The sequence below is a fragment of the Cuculus canorus genome, chromosome 5 (genome assembly GCF_017976375.1).
Source record: "Cuculus canorus isolate bCucCan1 chromosome 5, bCucCan1.pri, whole genome shotgun sequence".
NCBI lineage: Eukaryota > Metazoa > Chordata > Aves > Cuculiformes > Cuculidae > Cuculus > Cuculus canorus.
In genome coordinates, this window is record NC_071405.1 from 54,314,191 (window position 1) to 54,328,506 (window position 14,316).

Below are 14,316 nucleotides of genomic sequence, written 5' to 3' on the forward strand. Positions count from 1 at the left end.
ATTTGGACAGCAGTATCTCTCTACATGTAGTGTCACAACTGATGCTTTGCACCATAGCTGCCCATCATACTGTGCTTGCCTTTTTGAGGTGGTTTGAGCCCATTGCTGCTTACAGGCTGCAGCAAACTCTCAACTCTTAGTTTTACAGTTTCTTTTCACATATAACTGTTATGTATGAAAAGCCTGTGTAATTTGTTTTCTTTAATAATGGAAAAAACTTTTCTCAGATCGGAAATGGTCATTGTAAGGGTGTCTGGATTTAAATATTCCTTTATGAGAGGGAAAAAGGTTTCAGTTACCTGACCTCTTTCCCTTGGCACAGGGCACCAGCCGCCACATACCCCCTCCACCCCACCAAAAAAAGGCTTTATTTGTGGAATTGAAGTTCTGGACTCACCTCCTTCATGCACAAGCTCTGACTGCTGCCTTTATTGTTAGCAAGATGATGCAGAATTATGGTAGAAAGCACTGTATGGAAAGGTGTTTCTAAAAGGCTGGTGTGGTTTCTTGTCTGGTCACGAAAGTGGCATTGGAACGGTTCTCCCAGTTATCACAATTGGGTTTTGTCTCTGAATTCTAAATCTTTTAGAAAGAACTTGAGGGATAGGCAGAATCAATGCCAAAATGACCAGGTTGCTGTGAGTGTCCTGGGGGACTCTAGATCACTAGCTCATCCCTCAATGCTTATGCAAAAGTCTAAATGGAATTACAACAAGTTGCACTTTCTGTAGTTATCAAACAGCCCTCCTGCCCTAAATTCTGCAACAGAGACGCTGAGCTAGCTGAAAATTCCATAGCAGTTCTACAAGTGAAGGTCTTGTTGGGTCACTCCCATCTGCTTACCTCTGAGCATAATCAAACAGCTGAGAAACTATTTAGGTATCTGAAACAAAGAGCTTAATTGCAAAATCAGTTGTGTCCCTTCTTAGTAAGCCTTAGGTATGTGTGATCTTTCATGACCAGAAAAGCTCTCATGTGGACCAGAGCATCTTTAAAGACTTCTCAGGTATTTGTATTAAGTTCCCAGTGGTGCCTTCTCTCTATCTCTACTACTGTTCAGGCGTCTTCCTTCCTCCTTTCTCTCAAAAGGGTCATCCTGTCATCAGCAAAAAGGGTCCTTTGCTGGTTACCTCCCATTCTTGAAAATAAAAAAGCATGGTTAACAGATAATGTAGCCAAAGGAATTATGTCATTAGCTGCCATAATTTCCTTCTTGTAGCCAGGAAATCAATTGATGTCTCTTGACCTACAGAGATCTGTGTAGCACACAAGAGGTATCTGAGGTTTTTATGTTGGTCAGAATTGGTGCTTATTCACGTATTCACGTTGCAATTCGTTGTTTGATTGCCATTCTTTTCTCAGGTACCCAGAAAGTACACTAAAGTGCTTGCACTAGTAAAGGTACATTAGGGGGGAAAAAGTAGTCTGGTTAAAACCAAGACTTATTTTGGCAGTAGTCTGAAGAATGTAGTATGAATGCACTGCTCTAAATAGTGGTGCAAAACTTACCTATTGTGGATCTCACTGCCAGAAGAAGATCCAAGAGCTATGCCAGTTGCTTAACAAGGCTTCAGTAATAAGGTGATAACAGCATGAATTTGCCTGATGGGTGGAGGCCCATGTACAGCAGCATGTAGCTATATGTGAGCAGCTGCTTCGAGTATGGGCAGGACTAGTGGAAGTAGGGAGCTGTTCCCAGTAGGTAACCTGTTTATAGGTTTAAAAAGCCACCCTTCTCTTTCCTGAAGTAGTGGAGGGTGGCTTCAAATTACAAAGAGCCCCTTACTTCCTAGAGATAGTTGTTCCTAATGACATACCTGTTAGCACTATGAATGCCCTCCAAATCCAAAATTGGTAATCTCATGGGAAAGTACAGGTGTGTATCCCCGGTGAAGGGAGGTCCTCAGAGGTCATTAGTTCCTCCTGCAGTGCAGTCTAGGGCAGCTGATGCCAATTGTGACATTTCAGTTTTGTGACATTTCAGATATCTGCAGTCTCAGTGAAGAACTTCTCTGTCAGACTTTTGAACTACAGTGTCACTTATGGGATAAAGCTTTTTGTGCACTCTTAGCCTTACTCTCATACAAGGCCTTGGAAGGAGGCAGTTCTAAATCTTCTTAATGATTGATTTTATTTCTTCAAGCTTGGCACCTACCCTTTTTTTGAAGGCCTAGCGTTTCAGAGTGGACCTACTTGCTCCTAAAAGCAACAAAAACTACCAGGACTCCTCATTTGGAGAGATGCCAGAGCACTAACTCCAGGCTCTGACTGGGGCATCTTGTGACAATACAGTTGCACTTCCCTCTATATAAATATAGTATCAAAATGGGACTTCAGTCTAGTGTCTTTCTAGCTATTGACTAGACTTCTAGCTATTGACATGGGCCAGCTGAAGCATGTTCTATTGCTCATCAGTGAGTCCAGCTTTCTTGATCTATGGCTACAGTGAAATGGCTGGGGGGTGTCTGGATCCTTATGACAGAACCTGCTTATGCTAGCTTTTTCATCAGGATTAGGTATTATTAATGGCACGCAAGAGATTCTTCTTGAGGACTTCACTAAACCTCTGCAAAGTTGTGGAAGCCCAGGTTGGACACCCCTAGTCATACCTGGGAGATAACGTGCCTTAGTTCCCTCCTACAAAATACAGCTGTTAGGTAAATTCCTCAGTAGATTGTGGCTCTCACTGAGGATGAGTTTGCGTAACTAATCCTATGCAGAGGCTTTCCAAACAGAGCTGTAAGTTAGAGAGAATTTCTGAAGTGCCGAAAGGAACATCTTCTACAGCTTCTGGATTGTAATTATCAGAGTTCAAGAAGGCCTTTTATGTCCCTGAGGAGAGGTGGTTTTGAAATGTGTACTGTACCATCTGGTTTCTAAGTGAGCTGCAACTGCTTTTGAACTGAGCATGGAATGAATATGTGGGTAGTCGTTTGAAGGACTAGAAATCACTTATCTAACAGTACCTGAAGCCTTTTACAGTTTTCCTGTCTTTATTCAGTAACTCATCCTCCATTCCCATCTCCTTGGAACTCAATTTTCTAGAATTTCTATGAGTAAAAGAAAGCAAGAGACGTGGAAGCTGCAATACCAATCAAAAAGTGCCGGCGTGCATGCCTTGTTGATTCTGCTGAGCAAAAGTCCTTCAGACTCAAGCCTGGTTAGACAACAAATGTTAAAGGCTCCAGTTATAATAGGGAAAGTTGCTTCTGTCCTGTAGATCAGAAAAATACAGCAAAAAGTTATCATCTCTGGTTTTTGTATGAGAGAATTAATTAAGATTATCATGGTTCAGTCTTTCCTGAAACAGAAGACCAATATTTGAAATTAATAGCTTGCAGCTTATAATGATTAGTAAAACTGAAGAACCTTTGTTAGAAGTTATGTGTCAGGGCACAAATTCATCTGGAAAAATAAAACATCAAACCATAGGTAGTGAAATGATACTTGATAAGGTATACAAAATTCTAGTAATTGAGGTTTCAGACAATCCTGAAGTAATTCTAAGAAATTTTAGTAACACATTTGTGAAGTAACATTTTTGCAAATCCATTTCCACTTGGAAATTGCATTGAGGAACTTGAAAGGGTGATATCATCTGATTTATTGTGTAAATATTATAGAACTTTTAAGGAATCTATTTTTATTCTCAGGAACTGGATTCTTCAGAAGAGAAAAAGAGTGTGCTGGTAGCAGCTCCAGAACCTACAGCTGCCAAAAGTGTTGTGGAATTTGCCGGTTCTTCATCAACTCCAAAAAGACCCCGGGAGGATAATAGCCTCGTGCCTCTTATCATTCCTGTGTCTGTGCCAGTGAGAAAAATCGACTTGCAGAGCCTTGGAAAGGAAAAGTCTGAGGATGGAAAGCTCCAGAGAAGCCAAACAAATGATCGAACTCCTTGTGAACGCAAGCCTTCTGTGATAGTCACGCGGAGGCGATCTAATCGTAATACTAACGTGGAAACCTCAAATCAGGTATGGATAGACTAAGAAAACAAAGGTGTGCCAAATCTGTTAGATTTAATCATGTAGGTTTTATTTTTAAGCTTTTCTATTAAAGTAGTTTGATTTCAAGGCTTGAACTTGGAATGGATATGGTCTGGGGACTGTGGATTTTTTTTCATCATAATATTGCCATATATTTGGGCATCATTGGCTTTTTTCAGCCTCACATTCACAAGCCCTGGTCCTCAAGGAGGACTTCAACCACCACGATATCTGTTGGAGGGACAGCACAGCAGGAGATAAGCAATCCAGGAGTTTCCTGAACTGTGTTGATGATAACTTCCTTCTCCAAGTGACAGAGGAGCCAGCAAGGAGAGGTGTTATGTTGGAAGTTGTTCTCATCAACAAAGAGGGGCTGGTGGGGAATGTGAAGCTTCAGGGCAGCTTTAGTGCCAGTGACTGTGAAATGGTGGAGTTCAGGATCGTTAGGGCAGTGAGGAAGGCACACAGCAAGCTCACTGCCCTGGATGTCAGGAGAGCAGACTTTGGCCTCTTTAGGGATGTGCTTGGTAGCACTGTGGGCTAAACCCCTGGAGAGGAGAGGGGCCAAGAAAGCTGGTTAATATTCAAGGATCACCTTCTCCAAGCTCAGGAACAAGACATCCCAACAAAGAGGGAGTCAGATAAAGATGCCAGGAGACCGGCATGGATGAACAAGGAGCTCCTGGATAAACTCAGACACTAAAAGGAAGCTTACAGAAAGTGGAAGCAAGGGCAGGTAGCCTGGGAGAAATACAGAGAAATTGTCTGAGCAGCCAGGGATCTGCTTAGGAAGGCTACAGCTCTCATGGAATTAAATCTGGCCAGAGACATCAACGGTAACAAGAAAAGTTTCTACAGGTGTGTTGGTGATGAAGACCAGGGAAAATGTGGGCCCCTTCTGGAAGGAAATGGGAGATCTGGTTACCTGAGGTATGGAGAAGGCTGAGGTACTCAATTGCTTTTTTGCTTCAGTCTTCACTGGCAAGGGCTCAAGCCACATCGTCTGAGGCTCAGAAGACAAAGGCAAAGACTAGGAGAATGAAGAACTGTCCATTGTAAGGGAACTGGCAAATGAAGTTGCTAAGCCACTATCCATTATATTTGAGAAGTCATGGCAGTCCAGTGAAGCTCCCAGTAAATGGAAAAAGGGAAACATAACTCCCATTTTTAGAAGGGAAAAAAGGAAGACCCAGGTAACTACAGGCCAGTCAGGCTCATCTCTGTGTCTGGCAAGATCATAGAGCAGATTCTTCTGAAAACTCTGCTGAAGCACATGAAAAATAAGGAAGTGATTGGTGATGGCCAACACGGCTTCACTAGGGACAAATTGTGCCTGACAAATTTGGTGGCCGCCTACAACGGGGCTACAGTGTTGGTGGATGAGGGAAGAGCAACTCCTTTCATCTGACTGGACTTGTGCAAAACATTTGACACTGTCCCACATGACATCCTTGTCTCTAAATTGGAGACATATGGATTTGACATATGGGTGGGCCACTCGGAGAATAAGAAATCGGCTGAATGATCACATTCAGAGGGTTGTGGTCAACAACTCAATGTCCAAGTGGAGACCAGTGCTGAGTGGTGTTTCTCATGGGTTTTTGCCGGCAACTGGACAATGGTATTGAGGGCACCCTCAGCAAGTTTACTGACAACACCAAGCTGTGTGGTGCTGGAGGGAAGGGGCGCCATGCAAAGGGATCTTGATAGGTTTGAGAGGTGGGACTGTGCAAACCTTATGAGGTTCAACAAGGCTAAGTGCAAGGTTCTGCATCTGGGTCGAGGCAATCTCAAGCACAAATACGGGCTGAGTAGAGAACAGATTGAGAGCAGCCCTGGAGAGAGGGACTTGGGGTGTTGGTGGATGAGAGGCTCATCGTGAGCTGGCAGTGTGTGCTTGTAGGCCAGAAAGCCAACCGTATTCTGGACTGCGTCAAAAGAATTGTGACCAGCAGATCAAGGCAAGTGATTCTCCTCTACTCCACTCTCATGAGATTCCATCTGCAGTACTGCATTCAGTTCTGGGGCCCTCAACATTAGAAGGATGTGGACTTGTTGGAATGAGTCCAGAGGAGGGCTACAAAGATGATCGGGGGGCTGGAGCACCTCTCCTATGAACACAGACTGAGAGAATTTGTCTTGTTCAGCCTGGACAAGAGAAGGATCAGGGGATGCCTTACAGCAATCATGCAGTACGCGGAGGGGGCCTACAGGAAAGATGGGGATGGGCTTTTTATCAGGGAGCATAGTGATAGGACAAGGGCTAATGGTTTTAAGCTGAAAGAGGGAAGATTTAGATTAGATATTAGGAAGAACTATTTTCATGTGAGGGTGTGAGTGCTGGAACAGGTTGCCCAGAGAAGTTGTGGATGCCCCCTCCCTGGAGGTGTTCAAGGCCTGGTTGGATGTGGCTTTGAGCAACCTGACCCAGTGGAAAGTGCCCCTGCCTATGGCACAGGTATCGTAATTGGATGATCTTTAAGGTCCCTTCCAACCCAAACCGTTCAGTGATTCATGACCCTACAGCTGATGTTAGTACAGCCAAGCGATGTCCCACTACTAAACAGTGAATAAACCAGATGGTTAATAAAACTAGAATAAATAAAGACAGCTTTCTCCATAAATACATAGCTAATAATAAATTGTGAGTAGTGCATAGTATATATCTCTGTGTATGAATGAAATACAAAGTGAATATTTATTTTCATGGAATTGAAATCTCTTACTGAGGTTCTGAAGTAAGAAGGTTCTCCATCAGTGTGATCCTGTTGAGTGGGGTTTGGGTGTTTTGTTTTTGTTTTGTTTTCTGTCTCTTCTATTCAGAAGTACAATAGGATGTTCTGATACCAGAGAACTGGCAGGCATCCAGGGAGATTTCTGTGCATTTAAATGCTTGACCATACAAAACAATATTTTTATATTGTCTCCTGTTCACTTGTTGCTATTTGTTGTCACCATGTATCTCTACCTGTGTTCTGCTATACTTTTATGTCCTCTTTTAAAGCTGTCTTGAGGTCATTATCTTTCCAACCAAAAGCTGCACCAGACATCTGTGTAATCCTTGTAAAACATAACTTCATAAGCACTCATATCTAGTGTTGCTACCTAATAATTCCTGTGTCCATACCATTCCCCATCTTCTTCCTCCTTTTCCTTTGGGCTAATTGTTAAGATACCCACCAATGCCCTGTCCAGATTTTGAGATGCCGTGAAAGAATGTTGCCATCTCACTTGAAGTTTTTTGAATGACCTGAGCTTTTAAGATGAAATTAAGCATGTAATTTTTCTCTTAATAGCATGAAGATGCTGTTCCAAAGGATGAAGCAGAGGGCTTTGCCCGGAAACCAAAGCAGCGGCCAAGACCTGAGCCACTCTTCATACCACCAAAAGCTGGCACCTTTATTGCACCACCTGTTTATTCTAATATTACTCCATATCAGAGCCACTTACGGTCACCTGTCCGTCTGGCAGATCATCCTTCAGATAGGAACTTTGAGCTACCTCCTTACACTCCTCCACCAATTCTTAGTCCAGTGAGAGAAGGATCTGGGCTATACTTTAACGCCATCCTCTCTTCAAGTGGTCATTCGGTTCCACCTCCAATGACTCCTAAAAGTGCTCATAGAACTCTGCTTAGATCAAGTAAGTTCCACTTTATCCTTCCTTTCTTAGCTAATTTATGATTAGGAACTGTGAAGTAATGGGAGGAAGATCATGACTTGAGGAGGTGCAGCTGTGTGGAACTGGGACTTCTTCATGATAGCCTGGGGACCTAGGATGGATGGAATGCAATGTTCCTTCTGTCTGGGCGTGCATGTTAAGATGCCTTCAGAAGTGACCTGCAACACCCTCTACTGACATTCTTAGGAATGGAAAAGTCAATTTCTCCTCTATTATATAGTAGATTCACATTATCTTGAACTGAGAGACAATGAATAGTTATTACTAACATGTAGATGATCACCAAAAGGTAAGTTCTTGGTCATCTTAAACTCCTTTAGCGCATATGGGTGCCTTTTTTGAGAGATGGATAGCGCCGATAGATTTACAAGCTGTGTGAAGAATATATCTCAAACCTGAAGATGAGCTGTTTGAGCAGTTTGTTTTCTTTTCCTTGCAGATAGTTCAGAAGTTACCCCTCCTGTTCTTACAGTAGTGGGGGAAGCCACTCCAGTCAGCATTGAACCGTAAGTACCCAGTAGGTTCTTAGCCTGATAGTAAATGTGACCTAAACCTTCAAGCTGCTCCAAGTACGGTTGACCACAGAATCGTACAGTAGTTCGGGTTGGAAGGCACCTTTAAAGGTCATCTAGTCCAGCCCCCCTGCAATGAGCAGGAATATCTTCTAAGATTACATTGCTCAGACCCCTATCCAGCCTGACCTTGAATGTTTCCAGGGACAGGACATCTACCTCTCTGGGAAACCTGCTTGATGTATCTCTTAAAAACAATGAAGCTATTCCAATCAGTGGCTCAAAATATAAATTGTCTTTATTATTTATTTACAATAAATAATGTTTGTTTGGGCAAATGCACCTTCTAATTCTGATGACGTTAACTGCTTTCTGTTACTGCTCATCCCTCTGGGCTGCAATACTATTGATTAGCTAAAGGTGAATCCATCCTGTTCTGTTGGAATCCTAGAATCACAGAATTCTTTAGGTTGCAAAATACCTTTAAGATCATAAGGTCCAAACGTAAACCTAACACTGTCAAGTTCATTACTAAACCATGTCCTTAAGCAGCACATCTACACATCTTTTAAATACCTCCAGGGATGGTGACTCCACCACTTCCCTGGTCAGCCTGTTCCAATTCTTGACAACCTTGTCTGTGAAGAAATTTTTCCTAACATTTTATCTAAACCTCCCCTGGCACAACTTGAGTTAGTTTCTTCTTGTCCTGTTGCTTATTACTTGGGAGAAGAGACCAACACCCACATCCCTACAACCTCCTTACAGGTAGTTGTAGAGAGTGATAAGGTCTCCCCTCAGCCTCCTTTTCTCCAAACTAAACAACCCCAGTTCCCTCAGCTGCTTTTCATAAGACTTGTTCTCCAGACCCTTCCCCAGCTTCATTGTCCTTCTCTGCACACGCTCCAGCACCTTGATGCCCTTCTTGTAGTGAGGGGCCCAAAACTGAACACAGGATTTGAGGTGCAACCTCACCAGTGCTGAGTACAGGGGTACGATCACCTCCCTGCTCCTGCTGGTCACACTGTTCCTGTTACAAGCCAGGATGCTACTGGCCGCCTTGGCCTCCTGAGCACACTGCTTTCTCATATTCAGCCAGCTATGGACCAACACTACCAGGTCGTCTTCTGCTGAGCAGCTTTCCAGCCACTCTTCCCCAAGCCGGTAGTGTTGCATAGGGTTGTTGTGGCCCAAGTGCAGGATCTGACGCTTAGCCTTGTTTAAACCCCATAGAGTTGGTCTTGGCCTATTGATTCAGCCTGTCCAGATCCCTCTGTTGTTGTATACAAACACTACTTTGTACGCTGTATGTTTGTTTTAGTGTGGGGAAATAATGTTCTTTGAGAGGAAGGTCAAAATGTGAGAGCTAACTACAGTTTTCCATGCTACATGGACTGGTTAAATTGCAGGTTATCCATGCAGTATTAGCTGCAGTGCAGTGTTGTCAACTACTTTGCTCCCTCCTGAGCTAGCTCAGTCTGAAAGCACTACAGCCAGTTGCATACAGCATATGTGGCCTGAGCTAATAAGCTTCATTAGCCTTTTTAGCTGGCTGTGTGCTGTAAAAGCCATATGTAGACCCAGCAGCATTAGGGAACACCGTTTGGAGATACTGAAGCTGGAGTTAGGAGCTTGGGCTTGGTGCCAGTTCTGCTATACCTGAGCAGAGCAGCAATAAAATCAGAGTAGCTAATGTCTCTCTCAACCCTAGCAAACCCTCTGGCTTAAGTTCGGTGCTGTAGAACTACAGCAAGGTAGTTCCAATTCATAATTATACCTACTCTTGCAAAAGTTTCTTATGGAGATGCATGGCATGGAAACACCCATATGGCGTAAAACACCCACACAGCTCTGCACTGCTGACTGTACAGTCAGGAATCTCTGCTCTAACTCTGCAGCATGTCCTGTGATATTTGAAATATTTAACTCGGACTCTTCCAGAATAAATACCAGGCTTCTTTTACTTTTTCTTCCAAAATGGCTTATATTTTAATAATTAACTGGAATATTGGCTGTCAATTTATTTTTTTCCTCGTCTTTTTTCCATTCTGCCTTCCTGTTTGAAGCTGACTTTTCTGCACTTTTGGCAGCAGGCTGCCCTGAGCAAATGTTACAATTGTGAATGAACTCAGATTATTGTCACCTCCGCAAATCCCTTCCAGGCTGAGCCCATTCATGGAAATAAGCACAGCTGATGTTTTCTAAAATCTGTTTTGAAAATGACTTAATTAATCTTTTTGTTGTTGATTGGTTGCACACCAGTCCAGGGAAGCCTCTTCTTGAATAGATACTTTTTTGTTTCCCCCCAGGTCTTGATCTTTGACCTCTCTATTGTACAGTTATCTTTGGTTGTTCTGTCTGTTGGTTTAAATTGCTGAAGTTAATGGCATAAAGTTAGCTGCTATTTTAGTCATGGGTGAAATTTTTCAAATTTGTTTGGAAATTTCAAACCAGAATAACTTAGTAATGCAAGTTCATTTCCTGTTGCCAAAAGGCAGTTATGCGCACAGAGTTGTCTTGCTATCATCTGAAGTCCTACTGAACAGATGCTTATGCAGGTAGATAGGTTTAACTTTTACCAAGATAAATTAATAAACTGGTGTCATCCTGTTGTCCAAATAATCAGTTTGCTGCTCTGAAACTAGTTTGTGTAGCACTGTTGTGGTCAGTTATGTAGATATATCTTCTACAAAGGAATTAATGGCAGGAAGCACTTTTGGTTTTGTTTTTAAGAAAAGAATGTTTAGTTTGATTTGTAGTCTTGATTCTGTCAGAAGTTGACTATAATTTGTGATTTCCCAATGTTGTGTTCTTCATTGCTAATGCTTCTCAAAAGGTCATGTCATTGCAGACGTTTAGAATAGGAAATGTGATAACGAAGCTTAATTCTTCTGTTTGTGAGGTACTGCAATAGGCAGCTGGTATCACAGATCCGTGTCCTGCTGTTTTTGCAGTTCAGTTCAGATCTCCAGGCCTCTAGATCTGGCAGAGCAGTCTTTCCATGGTGGTTCTTACCTATTGAATTGTACAAAATCTGATTTGCTAGTACGGACTGGAAACTCCATGAGTAGTCACTTGACTTAAAGCAAGTGGATTGCATGTTGTGAAAAATCTATCTGGTAACTCAGAATCTAGAAGTATGGAATTGTTGCTAAAATAATGGGATTTGGGTTTAATACAGAATAAGCAATACAGCTTTCATTGTCTCATATTTTTGGTTTCAGTTGTTAGAAATAGTTTCTAGAAGATACTTGCTTGTGCTGAGATCATAAAGGACTAGCCTTTGAGGCTGATTCTGCTTCGAGTGGGGAGTAGGACCAGATAGGTTCAAAAGTACTTCTGGTGACTTAAGTGATGCTATGGTTCTGCAGTTATGGCTGACAAAGTGTTCATACTAAAAAAGGCTCATCTATCTTGTAGATGAGGAGCAAGCTTGCCACAGAAGAAGTCCATGTCACAGACAGCCTCTCAGAAAGTGATGATTATTGAAAGCTAATAACTGTTCTTTGAGCAGTTGTCAAGCATTCATAATTTAAATATTATTCCAACCATTGCTGATAAAAAATGAAAACCGATAATGGACTTAAAACTTCTCACCTTTTGAGTCATGTTTATTTATGTAACATACAACACCTGAAAATTGCTCATGTTATACTCAAGAGCCTACTGCATTTTAGTTTATTCATAATTAGTGCTCTTAGCACAGACAGAGACTTTCTGGATATTGTAAAGGGGGGCTGATGGTTACTTGCTACATTTTCTGCAGGCGAATAAACGTAGGAGCTCGCTTTCAAGCAGAAATCCCATCACTCCAGGACAGATCTCTGGCAGCAGTTGATGAACATAAAGCAGAGCTGGTGTGGCAGCCTTGGGGTGACCTGGAAACCAACAAAGTCACCCAAGAGAATGGTAAGAATGTGGAAGGCTAGAAAACGGGACTTCTAGCCTTCCACACTTGGTAAGGATAACCACATATCTACTGTAGGCATAATTCAAAATCTTTCAGACCTGCCAGTCAAGTGACATGTTTGACTGGCCATAAACAGTCTTTAAGAGTAAAATTTTTTTATCAGGTTGTGTGGTGGGATGGGAGGAAGTTGATACGATTGTTTTTTTAATTGAGATAAAGTGAGACCATTCGTTACTGGTCAGGCAAAGAGCAGCCATTTGCTCAGTGAAGCTTTCTTTGCTTTCTTAACATTTGAAAGCCCGCATGCTCACAACTTCTGTGTTTTCAGGGGGTGTTCTAGACAGAATAGTATTTTGGAAGATTCAAGTTGCAGAGAGAAGTCAGAATCAGGAAGCAGTTGTGGCAGCTACATGCAGGGTTGGGGAGCTGTCTGCTGTTGGTGTGCATGGGCTGTGGCATGTATAAATCCTGAAGGGAAGAGGAAGTGGGTCGGCTTTGAAGAAATCTTTATGATGAAAGAGAAATCAGGGTATTGTGAAATGGAAATTCATATTACAGAATAGGAAGAATTCAGGAAATCTCTGAGATGAAGGGCAAGGGAAAGACATTATTGGATTTGCAAGGAACTCCCATCTGGGCATAGTCCTGCATGCAAAGTAATGTTGTGTGATTTTGCAGTGTGATGAGCTCTTGTGTCCAAATTTGACCCAGATAAATTTACAAGGATGCTCAACTTCTCTGAGTTTTACTTTCTGTTATGTCTAACTCTGCTTCAAAAGGGCTAATTAATAATGCAAATCCTGTAGGAAACTCCATTTTAATCTTATCTAAATTTGTTTGGTACCTCTGTGGAAATAGTGGAAAACCTGCTAGCTGCTGCCTCTTCAAGCATTTTTCCTGGGGGTGGAACCAACCAGGAGTTGGCGCTACATTTCTTACATGAAGCAAAAGGAAGCATTCTGGTGAGTCTTCTCAGGTTTTTACCCTTGATGTGGTCAAAGATGTTAATGAAAGCCAGGTAACCTGTCACTTATGAGAGGACAGCCTTGCAAACTCCTCCCAATGCATTTGGCTCCCACAGTTTAGTGTCCATTGGAGATGTTGCTGTCTCTAAAGTGGGTTTTGCCCAATGTACAGTGCCATGTTCACTTACTGTCTTGCATATTTCCAACTGGGACAGTGCAGACAGTCTACTAGGGCGAGTGAGCTGCGACTGCTAAATGAGTCATATGTTGTCTTTGGGAAGATGACTATGTTGGGAGGAAAAATAACAGGCTAGGGCTGAAGCTGAGACCTTTAAAAGTGTGGTATACTGCTCGTCTTACTTTTGGCAAATCCATTTAACTTTTCTGTGCATATCTACAAAAGAGCTGTGCTGCTAGTTTTGTACCGGAAATGTAAGACATCATACACTTTCACAAACGCCCTTTGACACCCCTGGGAGGCAATGTCAAAGAGCAGAGCATAGCGTATGGGACAAGGGTCATCATTCTTTTATGGTTCTAGGATTGATTTAACCTGACAGAAATCAGGCCTGTGTTCAGGAGTATCCCACACTTTTGCTGGGTTGCTTGTTTCCCATGCCTCATAGCGTGCCAGCACCAACATTTGTGAGACTCTGTATTGACCTACATTGCAAAAGAGAGCAAATAAGACGTAATCTCTTCTGTGTGTATGTGCTACGTTTCCTCTAGATGAGTTCCCAGAAACAGCCCACTGTTGTGATGGCTGTTGCTGGCATCAGTGAGGAGCAAGGGCTGGCCCTGGCAGCAAGAACCTCATGGTTAAGGTGGTTTAAAATGCTAATGGAATCATAGAATTATAGAATCACTAGGTTGGAAAAGACCTCTAGGATCATCAAGTCCAACCATTCCTATCAACGACTAAACCATGTCCCTGAGCACCTCACCTTCCCGTCTTTTAAATACCTCCAGGGATGGGGACTCAACAACCTCCCTGGGCAGCCTCTGCCAGCACCTGATGACCCTTCCTGTGAAACATTTTTTTCTGATATCCAGCCTGAACCTCCTGTGGTGCTGCTTGAGGCCATTCCCCCTTGTCCTATCACCTGATCACCTGTCACGTGAGAGAAGAGGGCAGCACCCTCCTCTCTACAAGGGTAGTTTCAGGTAGTTGTAGAGAGCAATAAAGTCTCCCCTCAGCCTCCTCTTCTCAAGGCTGAAAAGCCCCAGTTCCCTCAGCCGCTCTATTCTTAAGACCGGCATCA

General features: G+C 42.7%; 1 protein-coding gene across 2 annotated transcripts in view; it reads left to right on the forward strand.

The window, feature by feature from the left end:
• MIDEAS (mitotic deacetylase associated SANT domain protein) overlaps positions 1-14,316 on the forward strand; it is a 53,125-nt gene that overhangs the window by 32,961 nt on the left and 5,848 nt on the right. For both annotated transcript variants that reach the window (XM_009564025.2, XM_054066551.1), the window contains exons 3-7: positions 3,654-3,974; positions 7,283-7,628; positions 8,107-8,173; positions 11,946-12,088; positions 12,948-13,051. In XM_009564025.2, the coding sequence (XP_009562320.2) occupies positions 3,654-3,974; positions 7,283-7,628; positions 8,107-8,173; positions 11,946-12,088; positions 12,948-13,051 (981 nt within the window). The remainder of the gene's footprint in view (positions 1-3,653; positions 3,975-7,282; positions 7,629-8,106; positions 8,174-11,945; positions 12,089-12,947; positions 13,052-14,316) is intronic.